Here is a 14806-nt window from a genome sequence, read left to right on the forward strand (position 1 = left end):
GGAAGTGTGAGAGTATGCCCCTATTCTATCTTGTGAAGAGTCAGGGGGGTATGGGAGTAGATTCCATAGGGAGTTAGTGGGCTGTAGAGTAAGGCATGATATTTTGTATTCAGAAATTAGATAGAAGGAGGGAATAGTGTCATTGAACACGCCGTTCGGAATTCGTATCTGCTTCTGTTTTCCCTATGCGTAGTCAATATCGGGGTTGACACATGCATCTTGTAGAAGACACAACCCTATGTTGAGTAGTACACAGCCTATGAAGTATGCCCTCAATGGGTATCTAGATCAATTCAAGTGATAGAGGTGCTAGATAGCCAATAGAGCTACAACAGAATCACACTGTAGTTACAGGTTCATGATTGAAGAAGCTATCTAATCCACATCAAGGGGCATGGATGATTCACCAGTTGGCCATGAATCATGGGGAATTACTGACATGACATCTATAACACCACTTCATATAATACAATGAGCTTATCCACACTTCACTCTAAAATGATAAACATGGACAGGAAAATCCAAAACAAACAATATCTCTCCCTCCCCTCATAATCGTATCCCTTCCATCCCTCACCCCTTAACCTCGAGACGAACAATCCATACCAACCGCCCCCTATCCTCCAACTGTCAACCATCATCAGCACAGACACCAAATGACTACCCAACGATCACAATCCAGTCAGAAACTCACAATAAATAATAAAAGACTACTATAACCTATCTTAAGTACTGAATCCACCTACACAGAGCACCGCAGATCACCAAAAGCCACACTGAGTGTATACAAAGTACTACGTATAAGATCATCTCGCTAAGAGTATAAGCCATACATACCCACAACAGTACTCCATAATGTCCCACTGTATACTCGTCCCATAAAATGGATGACGTCCGCCTATCACCCCCACAATCCTATATATCAAAATATTATTATCATTATTATGATAGAAAACAAGCATACGATTTAATAAAGAATTAATTAATGACCCATTCACACAGACAATTTCACTAAGTGGATAGCTAGCTCATCTAGCAAGTAAAGCACGAACCTCCCATCCCGTCTCCATTTTCCTCCCACCATGCTAACCAAGTAACTACTTACTTCACGTACGCATAAGCTCCAACTCATCATCTCTCTTCGTCAGCTTACCCACTGCCGTGCCGCTGTCGTGACGTACATCATCTCCCGTCCTCAGCCGCTTGATGATGTAGTGGTAGCTGCGTGGCTGTGTCGTGTTCTCTAATTATGATCGACTGGGCCGTGGTTAGCTCAGACCCTGTCAGCTGAGTGGGATGAGTTGGCTTGGTTCTGGAAAAATTGATGAGTAAAAGGCCAACAGACTAACTAACAGGCAGGCATTCGAATAAGAGGGGTGTTCGTTCGTTGGTTTGGCTCTAATCACGATTGACGGGATCGTCGGGGGGGGGGGGGGGGGGCAGGGGAACAGTCTTACTAAGAACGATGATTGTCTCCTGCATTACTGCTTTGGGAGATTGGGGCACATGGGGGCCACATGTGTTGTTAGTCAGTTGAAGATGCTAAGAAAGTAACATCTACGGAGTACTGTAAGATGGAGATACGTTGGTTGGGCATATCAGATCGAGGTTAAGAGAAAAGAAGAAATAAACATTCAGGACGAGGTTGGCTTTCGCACATCCCTCCATCATAAGTACTGTACAGATATTCAAATAACACATCATTGCATCGGCAAAGCGAATGGACTCCATTGGAGGGAAAGGTGGGATAGTATCAAACAATCAAGCCAGAAAATAAAGATTTGTACTTGCTTCGCCGCTATAGACATCCTGCTCCCCTCGCCTTGTACAAATTCGAGCAGATATTCAAGACAATCTTCACAATAATTAGAATTAGAAAATTAGGTATATACAGGAGGACTATTCACCATTGATGCCGTTGCTATCGTCGTAACTTGTAGGCTGCTGTTGGAAGCTTACCAGTCGCAAGCCGAAACGCTCACAGTAGCGGTGACGGTGACAGTAACCACCTCAGTCTCGGAGCCGGAGCCGGAGCCGGAGCCGGAACCAGCGACGGGGGCGGTGGTGATCTGAGGAGAGGAACCACCCTCAGTGGCCGAGGTGGCAGCGGGGACAGGAGTCACGGTCTCGGTAGCGACAGGGACGACAGTCTGGCCGGTGATGGTGTCGCAGGGAGTGGTGGAGGCTCCAGCGCTGGCGCCCTCGGGGACGCTAGCGGTGGTGGGAACAGCAGGAACGCTAGCAGCGCCGGAGGGGACGACACCACCGCTGGGGGCGGGGGAGCCACCGCCGGGAGCGTTGCCAGAGCCAGACTGAGCAGGAGCGGCAGGGGTCTCGGAGGGGCTGGCACCGCTAGGGGCACCAGACTCAGCAGGGGCACTGGGAGCGGAACCGCCCTCAGTCATGGTAGCAACGGGAACGACAGTCTGACCGGTGAGAGTGTCGCAGGGGGTGGTGGAAGCATCGGCGCTGGCGCCCTCGGGGACGCTAGCAGTGGGAACGGCAGGGACGCTAGCAGCACCGGAGGGAACGACACCGCCGCTGGGAGCGGGGGCACCACCGCTAGGAGCAGGGGCGCCACCGGAGGGAGCACCAGGGGCACCGGACTGAGCAGGGGCGCTGGGGGCAGAGCCACCCTCGGTCATGGTAGCAACGGGAACGACAGTCTGACCGGTGAGAGTGTCGCAGGGGGTGGTGGAAGCATCGGCGCTGGCGCCCTCGGGGACGCTAGCAGTGGGAACGGCAGGGACGCTAGCACCACCGGAGGGGGCACCGGGGGCACCAGACTGAGCAGGAGACGAGGGAACGACACCGCCGGACTGAGCGGGAACAGAGGGGACAACACCGCCGCTAGGAGCAGGGGCACCGGAGGGAGCACCAGGAGCACCGGACTGAGCGGGAGCAGAGGGAACAACACCGCCAGACTGAGCAGGGGCACTGGGGGCAGAGCCGCCCTCAGTCATAGTAGCAACGGGAACGACAGTCTGACCGGTGATAGTGTCGCAGGGAGTGGTGGAAGCATCGGCGCTGGCGCCCTCGGGGACGCTAGCGGTAGGAACAGCAGGGACGGAGCCAGAGGGGACAGAGGGAACGCTACCAGAGGGAGCAGCACCTCCAGAACCAGAGCCGGAACCAGAGCCAGAGCCAGAGCCAGAGCCAGAGCCAGAGCCAGAGCCAGAGCCAGAGCCAGAGCCAGAGCCAGAGCCAGAACCAGAGCCAGAGCCAGAACCAGAGCCAGAACCAGAGCCGGAGCCAGAGCCAGAGCCAGAGCCAGAGCCAGAGCCAGAGCCAGAGCCAGAGCCAGAGCCAGAGCCAGAGCCAGAACCAGAACCAGAACCAGAGCCAGAGCCAGAGCCAGAGCCGGAGCCAGAGCCAGAGCCAGAGCCAGAGCCGGAGCTAGAGCCAGAGCCAGAGCCAGAGCCAGAGCCAGAGCCAGAGCCAGAGCCAGAGCCGGAGCCGGAGCCAGAGCCAGAGCCAGAGCCAGAACCAGAGCCAGAACCAGAGCCAGAACCAGAGCCGCCAGTAGAACCGCCAGTAGAACCACCAGCACCACCACCGACGACGGGGGTACCGCTAGGGGCACCAGACTGGGCGGGAGCACTAGGAGCAGAACCGCCCTCGGTCATAGTAGCAACGGGAACAACAGTCTCGCCGGTGATAGTGTCGCAGGGAGTAGTGGAGGCACCGGCACTGGCGCCTTCCGGAACAGAGGTAGTGGGGACAACACCGCCGCTAGGGGCACCAGGAGCACCAGACTGGGCAGGAGACGAGGGAACGACGCCACCGCTGGGAGCGGGGACACCGCCAGAGGGAGCACCAGGAGCACCAGACTGAGCAGGGGAGGAGGGCACCGAAGGAATACCAGAAGGACTGACACCGCTGGGAGATCCGGGGGCACCGGACTGAGCAGGCTTGCTGGGGCTGGAACCGCCAGTGGGGACGGAGACGGTGGGAACAGCAGGAACACTGGCAGCGGGGGTCGAAGCGACGGCGGGAACGCTCGAGGCGCTGGGGATGAGCTTGGAGGAAGATCCGGAGCCGGAGCCAGAGCCGATAGAAGGACCGCCGGGGATGCTGCAGCCGGTAAGCCATTCAATGACGATGATCTCAATGGAGGAGCTGATATCAACACCAGCGCAGCCACCAATGACAGCAGACAGCTCAGCACGAGACTCCAGGGAGAGGGAGGTCAGGCTCTCGCCAGACAGCAGCAGGGAGAGCATGCCGCTAATGTTGACACCGATGAGAGTGTCGATGGTACCGGTAATGAAAGTCTCAAGTTCGGTAATGATGTCGGTGGACAAGTCAACGGTGACGTCGCCGCTCAGGGCAAAGGAAAGCCAGAAGTAGAGAACGGCCTTCAGCTCGACGCCCAGCTGGCAGCTATCGCCGGAGAGCCAGACTGCCAGGGCAGCACGGGCATCGGCGCTGACGGAAGTGGCAAGCTTGCCCGAGATACAGGCCTCCAGAACGACCTTAACATCGGCCTCAATGTCGGTGGCGAGGGAGGACTTGAGGAAGGCAGAGAGGTAGGCCTGGGCGCTAGCGGTGAGGATACCGGAGGTTTCGACAAGGGCGTTGATGGCGGCACCGACGGAGACAGTGGTGAGACCAGCAGTGGGCACAGTGCCAATGGTAACAACGCCAGACACGCTAGCCTTGCCCTCCAACCAAGCAAGGACAGCAGCCTTGAGGGAGGCGCTCAGGGAGCACTCGGAGCCGTTAAGCCAGACCTTCAGGGCAGCCTCGACGTCCGAAGCAAGGTCGGCGACGACACCACCACCAGCACAGAGGGAAAGACCAGCCTTGATGTCGGCATCCAATTCAACACCAACGGATCCGGAGATGAAAGTAGACAGAGTAGACTGGAACGAAGAGCTGAGGACAACAGCGGCCTCGAGGTCGGAAACAGAGAAGATACCGTCGACAGTCACGTAAATGTCGCCCTTGGCAGCGACCTCGGCGCAGGTGGGGATGAACAGAGCGAGACCAGCACGAACATCGACGGACAAGGTGGCAGAGTCCTCACCCTCACACCAGGCCAACAGGGACGACTTGAGGGAGGCATCGAAGCTGGCATGAGCACGGATCCACGCAGCCAGCTCCGCACGAGCGGAGGCATCGATCTTGCCGGCAGTGCAACCCAGAGCAGCACCTTCAAGGACAGCAGCTGCCTGAGCGCTGATACCAGTGAGGAGGCTTGCGGAGCTCTTGACACCGCCGCCAAGGAGGGCCTCAATGAAACCGGTAAGGTCCTCACCAAGGTCAGTGAGAATCTCGGCGACGAGGCCGAAGGTACGGGGGTCCAAGTCCTTCGTCGGGAGAGCGAGAGCATAGCTCGCCAGACCGGCGAGCACGAGAAGCTTGTCGGAACGCATTGTGCCGAAAGGGCAAAAAATGTATGAGAAAGAGTGGGTAGGACGTCAGCGAGAGTCTGAAATGAACCTGTCAAAAGAATCCAAGAGAGTATGAAAATGGAAGAACGGCTGGCTCGAAGCAGCCTAATTGGTTAACGACAGACTGATGAAAATGAGGGTCGGGTAAGGAAAGACAGAACCCAAAAACACAAGACAAAACAAAGTGACTGACGAAGGGCTTGATGTTCATGGAACGAGGTGATCATCCTGGAGGTATATATACCCCTGAGAGGGATTTCCTCCCGTGCCAGCGGGATCGGGCAATGGAGCCCTCCCCCAAGTCTGGAACCCACGAATGGAGCTGCACACCCGGCTGAGAGCATGTTGGGTCCTCTGTGATCGAAGGACCCGGATCTTCGAGGCCAAGCTAGCCAAGTGGATGCGCCGGGTGCCAGTGGAAACTAGGAAGCAAACCAGAGCGGACTACCGTTGTAGGTGGGCTCATCCGAAACAAACTAAGCAGAACGAGAATACTATTTCGGGGAACGGGGTATCCTGCACTGAGAAGGTATTAGTTCCGAGCTTTTTGCGGGTCACCTCTGACCTTTTCCGTCCATAGTAGTAATATTTTGTCAAGCAAAGGCGCTGTAAGCAGGGGGAAGAGCCTAGGCTGTGAGCCACTGACCAGGCCCGCCACCAATTGGGGCTCTCAATTCAGCACTGGTGAGAGGCTCCGTTGTCAGGGAGTAAGTGAGCAAGTACACTAGTATCAATCAACCATGCTTCCGACTTGAAGACACTAATGCTAGCATCCACAACGACGGGAGTAAAAAGCAAGTAAAAAACCCATTGATGCCTCGTTGTGAGCGTGTGGGTGGGCAACACTGCTGCGGGAAGGTACAGTACAATGGGCATCGGCAGTACGGTACGAGCAACATCATTATCATCAACATCATCGTCGGGTCACCCGTGGGGTGGTCAGCGACGGAATGCCAACCAGAAGCGCGAGTTGAGGGGGATGTTGGCTTTGGTGATCGGATGGCGGGCCAATGACAGTCAGACTGCGCAGACCCTCATCAGGTAAACAAAAGGATAATCCCAGTGTGCCGGCCAGCCGTCGAGGCCGACCCATGGGCGATCAACACGGCCGGTGTTTTGTCCCTGAATTGTGAGCCCGGTTCCACCTTCTTCCACGGATGAAGTCAAGATGAAACTTTAGAGTTGCTTAGATCCCTTTCCAAAATGTGATAAAACAACTAAGAGAAAAAATAGTCAAATACGGAGTACGGAGCCTAACCGACGCTATCCAGGTGTGGTTAGGAGGGAGAAAAGACAGGTGTGGTGGACAGAGGGGAAGGCAAAGGAAGAAAAACTAGGAAAAGCAACAAAAAAAGGCGTTAAGATTTTTGTGACATATGTGCGTTGTTGACTGATCAACTAATTTCCGGGGCGGTGCATAAATCCAGTTCCGGAACGTTAGGCTTCAAAGACAAAAGGAAAAAGCAATGACAAATGCGAGAGACAAGTGAACGCTGAATACTAATAGAGAGAGGGGGGCCACCCACTCTCCCCCGGACAAGAAATCCATTCCACAGTATGAAGTAGATAGTGCAATCAATAATTGAAAGGAGCACAGATCTTATCTGCGCACTACAGTCTTGAGGGACCGGTAGTATAATCATAACATTGATTGAAAAATCCGTGAGAGTGCTGTGACGGTGTCATGCTCTACCCACTCCAAATATAGAAAATTAATTTCCCCCAAGGAGGCAGAAAAAGTCTCACTTCAAACAAGCCAGCTGGGGTTCACTAACCTAAAAGAGTTCCGGGAGACTACTCGTGGACTGAAGTGTGCAGGGGACAACAATAAGCAGAGGAACAGAAGCACCTCCATTCTGTGCTGTGCACAACCGAATGTGGCCTGGTGGATGCAGCCTTTGCACGCTAAATTAGTGCATTAGCATCGCTTTTTAGTCAGGGACAGGAAGCTGCGGATGCAGTAGGTACTGCCTTAGCGCGGCAGGCAAGGATACTTGCGGTAAAGCGCCCTCAGCCTAAGAGGTAGAGAAGCCAAGGGAACATCCAAGCAAACGACAAGCTGCACAACACAGTCCGCCCTAAGATGTCGGTTGACTTTCTCATGCAGCAGTCTAGACTGCTCTCCAACACCAATATTGAGCCCTGGCTAGTCGACACTGGCAAAGGTAATGGCAAGAAGGCCTTCGGAGGGCAATCGTTGCCCGAACAGGCGTTCCTGACCCGAAGGCCTCGTACCTTTGGTTCCTGAGGCTCCACCCCCCTCTTTCTCCCCAAATTCTCAATGGCCTGAGCTGCCGGCTGCCCGCTTTAACCGAACAATAGTAGTAAGGTCAGTCCTGGGCCGACGGCTTCCCCTCTAGACGATGGAAATCAAGGCAATGGACAGTGGGTAGTTGTGGGCACAGGTTTGTTTGACTCTGGAACAGTGGCATTTGCATGATGGCTTCGTGGTTTCATCACTTGCAGATGGGTTCGATCTTCGTTCGTTCCTGTGGAAACTCTAAAAACTGACCAAGTTAGGACTTCCAGTTAAGATTGACCGGGTTTTGAGTCGACTAAACTCGGAAGATTACCTGATCTGAATAATATTGATTGACCGCCGCAAATAGCCAGGTACACCCTGCACCTAAAAAATGAGCGAATAGCAATTGGATTATGCTGCCACTGGAGCATTGACCGGGGAGCAGCTGCCAAGTCACTCTGAGGAGAAGGTAACGGAGGCAATCCGATCAGTCACTGCAGGGGGGAGGGGGCGAACTTCGGCCACATCCACGGAAGAACTCTTCTCCTGAAACCCTCGGTCTCCTTAGGGAGTAAGTACGACGACAAGGAAGACATGGAAGACGACGACGACGACGACGACGATGACGATGACGATAATACTGACGGGAGACACACTCGGCCGCGCATGCCTCTTTAGGAAGCTGCAGACCATCAGGTGATGTCAGGTGCTTGTGGCAGGTCACGTCAAACCTGAGGCCAAAAGCACTTTTGACAGTCGGGAATATCGTTCATGCTCTCCATGTTTCAAGGTTGGACTAGTTCCCTGTACTGAGATCTTTGCCCCAGCGAGCTTATTCCACGTCCTATTTTTGCCAGAGTTGATCCATATCATAGAACTCCTCCTATTCTCCGCCAGTTCATCAATCTGTAATATCTGAGACTGGGATTACGCCACTGAACTTACGAGTCATGATTTACAGTTTTAGCATGCCCTTTCAAACACTATTGTGCTGGTAGACTCCTCATTTCGGCAAAAAAATCCCTCATGATACAGATACAAACTCTTTGTGGCTCAAAGACTGGACTGGGGGGTGGGACCCTATCATTGAGCAACTTTTCGCATTATCAGTTTTTAGACTCATCAGTGTACTGATTTGGAGATGTGTGTCATCAAGAAGTCAACGTAGCAGATACAAGCACTAACAACATTTGTCACATCCAAGGGCAATTGATTCATGCCTTCGACGTACCAATTTGCTGCTCATAGTTCCCCTCGGCGTATGGAACAGGGGACTAGAAAGGTTTTCCCTGTTCACGACAACGCCCCAGTTCAGCAAACCTACATCAAGCCCTCAACCCACAGAGCTTACGAATGAGACAGCTAGCTACTAGAAATCCTAGTTCATGTGAAGTGTGATAGCTGGATTAGTCCACTGTTGAAAAGATGGGAGGCAATTACCAGCAAAAAGTACCGGGGCCTCTCTGTACTCAATTCGTTCGTTGTCTGCTGTACAAATTTTACGGTAGACATGAATATTAGCCATAAAGTCCATATATTGTGCCGGGTCATGCTATCCCATCCTATCTCATCGTTTCCTCTTAAGAAACTCACTGGGGGTTAAGTATATTTACTGTATAGCCATTGATCCTAGTTAGACTGTGTGTTGTATTTCGTTTACAGTCGCGTTGCCGTTTGATTATTGTACACTACTGCTAGTAGTACTGCTGCTAAATGTCTACTACTACCACGTTACCGGTATTTGGCTTCAATTGTATTGGCGTGGTGTGCTTATTATCGCTACTTAAGACTCTTACTAGTGATACTACTGATAACTCATTACTACTAGTATACGCTTCGGATGGTTAGCGGTAGTTCAGTCGTTCCTGTATGATGAAATTGCTACACTTCACCCGAAAGGGGAGTTGACAGGTGATGTTCCATTCGGATATATAAGTACTATATGATATATATATATATATACATATCTTTGCTCCATCCGAGCTTGACTGCAACAATAGTACCAAGTAGTAGTAAAATAAAGTAGAATAAGATTGATTAATTAATTAATTAATTAATTAGAGCCAATGCTTACGCCAACTACTAGTTATTCAGAAAGTACCATGGCACATCAGTGCACGGAGATAAAGGACTACCATTGGAGCAGAAGCATTAACCGTAGTAGCTGATTTGCGCTAAAATTCCCCGGGGGTCAACGTCGCGTCGAAGCGAAAAGCACGGTTGCCTGCAGTGAGATGCAGAGTCAGCCAGGATACAAGCGAAATAATTTCCCCAAGAAAGTGGACATTGTCAGTGTAAGCAAGGAGGAGGTTGTACTACTTTGGACCAAGTACCATCTAGATAGTTACCTCGACATCATCGAGTGGGGAGTCTAATGATCATTGTTGATGGAGGGAAGTCGATTGCCCGGGGCAACCAGAAACAACACCCCAGTCACGTGACCCGCGCCCAGCCACCGGCAATTCGAAGTTGGATGTTTCGATTTACTACGGATTAACCACAACACACCAAACGTCGACTACTAACCCTTTGCAGCAGGTACCATTGGGGCCAACTGGGCTGGTTCTCCGGGCTGACACGTCAATGCGGTCTCTCCGAGCTCTTGCATGAAGCCCTCGCCCCCCTTCACCCTCGACAGCACATTAACCGGCTTCGACAATCCTCGTAACCCGTGAGATGTCCCGCGCCGCGCTCTCCCGCTCCGGGTCCAGGCGGACCTCCCCAGAGTTCCAGAACTCATCCGCCTTTCGAACCAATTCCTCCGTGGCTAGGCAGTACTCTCCGGGAGACAGTTCTGACGACGAAGTCCCAGAACCGAAATTCAGCGCTTCCGTCAAGGCCCTGCTTGACGAAGATGGACTCGATGTGTCCCCGCGCCTTCGCGGCGAGCGCATGGGATCCTCTGCTGGCTCCAGCCAGGAAAGACGATCCCGAGCGACGCCGCCTCAAGACCACTCGACCGGAAGTCCTGCGCCTCGCGTCGTTCGCCTTGCACCATCATTAAGCGGCAGTGGCGGCAGATCGAGAAGGGAGGGATCACTTCTCTCCAACAGCGAAAGTGCCGACCAGGATGCAAGAACCAATTCGAATGATTTCATTACGCCCGCTCCTAGGCCACGTAGCGTGCGAATAAATGCATCGCGTAGCCATACACGCTCACCCGCATCCGTATCCCCCTCTCAGAGACGCTCCGCTGAAAGGAGCTATGTCGACGACCACGGAAGTGCGCAACGTTCAGAAGATGAAAGGAAGTATAGGCATGAGGATGACTACGCTCCTCGCACCGGTCCTTCATCGGTATTACGAACGCGGAACCCGGAGGATATCGGCATGGCGAGCTCATTGCGCGTCAAGAGAGTCGGACGACTCACTGGAACGTTTCTGAACGGCCCCGCAAGACGCGGTGTATTACGACGACAGAGTGAAGAAAATAATGAAGACCGAGACCTTGACGCGAATATCGACAACGCCGACTACCACTATAAGAACACAGCGAAATCTTCATCACCCAAGGTATCATGGGCCGACCCAAGCCCACCTCTCAGAACCGATGAGCACCGATCCTATGATCGTGCAGATGGACCCTTTTCTAGATCGTCCTCCCCTAAATCTTATGGATCGCACTCAAAATCGACACCCGGGTCTTCTTCGGAGATGTCCTCCAAACCCTCAAGCTCGCAAGAACAGCCTGTGTTCAAAGTCCCCCTTCCGCCGACATTGCCTTCGTCTAGAGACCAGGAGAATGAGCCTCCACCGACATTCAAGCGCGCCAAGCCCCAGGGTTTCAACTTGCTGGACAAGCCTGAGAAGCTTGCTGTGGTATATGGTGACGAGAAGAAAGAGCACGGGGAGACACCTGCAGGGAACGGGAACTCCCCTAGAAAGATCCTTGCAACAAGAAGTAATAACACACCTCACAGACCGGCCCCTCCTCCTCCTAAGATGTCCGTTCTTGAGACCGCCACCGCAACAGGAGGAGCTGCCACGGCATCACAATCACGGAAAAAGCGCAGTCAAGTTTCAGTCAATCACAAGCCCTTCACCCGGCTGGACTGCATCGGTCGTGGTGGAAGTTCGAGAGTGTACCGCGTCATGGCTGAGAACTATAAGATCTTTGCTCTGAAAAGGGTGAATTTGGAGGATGTCGATCCAACTACCTTGGCTGGATACAAGGGTGAAATTGACTTGCTTAAGAAGTTGGAGAATCTTGATCGCGTTGTCCGTTTATTCGATTGGGAGTTGAACTCCGACAAGCATACCTTGAGTGTTTTGATGGAAATAGGAGAGTCAGATCTAGAGAAGATCCTTACCTACCGCCTAAACGCGGAGGACGCCAGATTCGACATTAACTTTACCCGATACTACTGGAAGGAGATGCTTGAGTGCGTTCAAGCTGTCCACGATCACAACATTGTCCACTCTGATCTGAAACCGGCGAACTTCCTCCTGGTTCAGGGCCGACTGAAGCTAATCGATTTCGGCATCGCGAACGCTATTCAAGATAACACTGTGAACGTGCATCGCGAACAGCAAGTGGGAACCCCGAACTACATGTCACCGGAAGCCTTGGTCGACTCCAATGCCTCACTTGGCCTACCAGCAAGTGTGGGAAAGATGATGAAGCTCGGAAAACCGAGTGACGTATGGAGTCTGGGATGCATTCTCTATAAGATGGTGTACGGCCAGCCTCCGTTTGCCAAAATCGCCAAATACTATGAACGCATCCTCGCCATCCCCAATCCCCACGTGAAGATCGACTTCCCAGCATTCGGCGTAGGAGGCGTCCCCGTACCTCCTGGACTGGTCCGAACGCTGAAGCGCTGTCTTCAGCGCGATCAAACCTTGCGTCCAACCGTGGAAGAGCTTCTCGGCCAGCGCGACCCGTTCCTCTACCCAGACGCGCAGCTCGAAGGCGCCGTCCCAGTCACTCAGGACATGCTGAACCGGATCCTCGTGAACGTGGTCAACCACTGCCGCGTCCGCGGTATCCCCAAGGACGAAGAACTAGCCGCTTGGCCCGCTGGATTCTTCGCCAAGATCAAAGCTGCACTAGAAGAAGGCAGCTAGTCACTCATCACCAACCTACACTGTCGACTGAACCAACCAACTTTTCCTATGTTCCTGTGTGCCTTTCACGTCCTGATACCATACCCCTCCGATGAACCCGGCGTTCCCAAGTCACCACCGTTATATCCTCGCCTTTTTCCTTTGTTCCGTACGACACATATCTGTTGCTTCACTTCTTGTTCCATCTTGGATCTATACATCATTTTCCTCTTCTCCCACCACCATTATTTTGGTTTATGGGGCACACCCGCTGGAAACATGGTGTTGTCTTTTATTTTTTTTTTTTTGTCTTGAGTCGCGCTTCAGCCTGGGTGATTGATTGATTGATTGAGTCATTGACCGATCACGTGTTGTTTATTGATTGCATTGGAAGCTGTGGGATCCAGAAACAGCATGGGTATTTGGAGTTTGGTCTAAGAGTATAATTGGAATATACTAATTTACATATATCACTTTGCACAATTCCGAATGTGCTGTAGATGGTCGTCTCGAGATAAATCCTACGTAGTGCTAGTAGTTACTTCTAGTATGGGGGACATGTTTACCACTCAGACCAAATCAAGCTTCATTTATTGGGATACTTAATTGGTACGCTCACTGGCCTCAGCGAGCAATTTCAAGTCACATCAGAAAATAGACAATAGGGATCCTTTTCGGCAAATGAATATGAAAATTGGGAAACAAGACGGATACTTTGCGCGCCGCTAACGCCACACCCACTGATATAGTCTATGTGAAGACGAACACAAACCAACGCAACCAGGGCATATTTTGAGATAGGGAGGGATATGGTATGATGATATGTAGGAATAGAGCGGGATTCATAATCATGGATGAGAAGAGGTGTTTAGACAAGGAGAACAGCGCTGTAGTGATATAGTATTAGTATCATAGTTATAAGGCAAGCTGTGAGGAGGAAACTCACTTGACAGTTCCGTCCATGTCAGGGTTGTTGGTGATCTGCGCCCATTTACCCCAGACGACCTTGCCGCTGGTGGTGACGAGACCCAGTTCGGAAACGTTCACTTCAACGATGGTACCCTTGGTCAAGACACCCAGTTGGGTATACAGAGGGTTCTGGGGGTTCTTCTTGACGGAGAGGATGGGAAGCTGGACGGTGACACCCAGTTCGGGGCTGGAAAGGAACAAAAAGCCATTACGTCAGTTGAACGTTCATTATAACAAACAGAATGAATCGAAAAGGGATAAACATACTGCGTAACGTTGGCCTTCTTGTAACGCAGACCCATAGGACGAATGAACCGTTCGTACTTAACAGGCCGTCTGGTGAAGTCACTACCGACGAAAGTAGGCTTGGTGATCATGCGCTTCCAGGACTTCTTGTGGGTCTTCTTTCCGGTGTTGACGACCTTGAACATCTCCTCCTCACTAATACCCTTGACCTTAGGCAGAGGCACAGCGAACTTCGCAGCCTTCTCATTCCGCTTGTCCTTGATAGCACTGGACAAGGCCTTGGCGTTGGTGGCCTGCGACCGATCAAGCAGATACTGGGGCAGAGGAGTCTTGGACGGCTCATCGGGAGCGGAAGACTTGACGTTCTTCTCTTCCTGCTCCTTGATGCGCTTGCGCATCTGGATCTTCTCCTTATGACGCTGCTGCTGGTACAGCTTGGCCCTCAGGCCGCGCAGGTTCTGCGCATCCTTGGACTGCTTGTGCGATTCACGAGCCTGGCGCTTGCGGACACGCTCATCGTGGTCGAGCCGCTTACCGTGCTGCTTCTGCCAGCGTTCGATATACCTATTCCATCATCAGTATGCTTTGTTCGTTGCTTCGATATAAGGATTCCCCGGCGGTGGAAAAACAGCTCGGGTCGGGGCCCAGCTTTGGGGAAGTGGGTGGGGGAAGTGAGACGAACTCGTTCTGAGGCTGCACACGGAACAATCAGTTAGCAAAATCAGATACTGTACATGTCAAGGAAGATCACAATCATACCATGATGAATCAACCGCGACAAAGCGAGTCAAAAACAAGTTGATATCAAACAACGGCGGAGCCCGAAGTGTCTTGACAAGACAAAAAAGTTCGATGCGGCGGCAACGGGAATGGGTCTTGGCACTCCGATAAGTCACGTGGAGCACTT

General features: G+C 52.4%; 3 protein-coding genes across 3 annotated transcripts; 1 reads left to right on the forward strand and 2 right to left on the reverse strand.

The window, feature by feature from the left end:
* Positions 1–1955: 1955 nt before the first annotated feature.
* On the reverse strand, positions 1956–5378 carry BO83DRAFT_317946 (putative cell wall protein; the record flags this gene model as incomplete). Its single annotated transcript, XM_025527725.1, has 3 exons — positions 1956–2015; positions 3561–3697; positions 3752–5378. 3 exons carry the CDS (start codon positions 5376–5378, stop codon positions 1956–1958), a joined length of 1824 nt encoding a protein of 607 aa, XP_025386005.1.
* Positions 5379–11210: 5832 nt separating this feature from the next.
* BO83DRAFT_380271 (serine/threonine/tyrosine protein kinase MPS1) lies at positions 11211–12992 on the forward strand. Its single transcript, XM_025531713.1, has one exon. It carries the CDS (start codon positions 11293–11295, stop codon positions 12703–12705), a length of 1413 nt encoding a protein of 470 aa, XP_025386006.1. The 5' UTR covers positions 11211–11292; the 3' UTR covers positions 12706–12992.
* Positions 12993–13254: 262 nt separating this feature from the next.
* BO83DRAFT_342416 (rRNA-processing protein NSA2) lies at positions 13255–14716 on the reverse strand. The gene is made up of 5 exons (XM_025528658.1): positions 14659–14716; positions 14582–14592; positions 13921–14463; positions 13631–13840; positions 13255–13571 (listed from the first exon to the last, which is right to left on the reverse strand). The coding sequence occupies exons 1-5, from the start codon at positions 14659–14661 to the stop codon at positions 13553–13555; spliced, it is 786 nt and encodes a 261-aa protein (XP_025386007.1). The 5' UTR covers positions 14662–14716; the 3' UTR covers positions 13255–13552.
* Between the last annotated feature and the right edge of the window lie 90 nt (positions 14717–14806).

Source organism: Aspergillus eucalypticola (genome assembly GCF_003184535.1).
Source record: "Aspergillus eucalypticola CBS 122712 chromosome Unknown BO83scaffold_20, whole genome shotgun sequence".
NCBI lineage: Eukaryota > Fungi > Ascomycota > Eurotiomycetes > Eurotiales > Aspergillaceae > Aspergillus > Aspergillus eucalypticola.

Bases quoted from the DNA above. Each gene is read 5' to 3' on its own strand.
- BO83DRAFT_380271 (XM_025531713.1), top strand. From the start codon at position 11,293: ATGTCCTCCAAACCCTCAAGCTCGCAAGAACAGCCTGTGTTCAAAGTC.
- BO83DRAFT_342416 (XM_025528658.1), bottom strand. The intron at 13,841-13,920 runs GTATGTTTATCC...GTTCCTTTCCAG, and splicing joins AAGAAGGCCAACGTTACGCA to CCCCGAACTGGGTGTCACCG.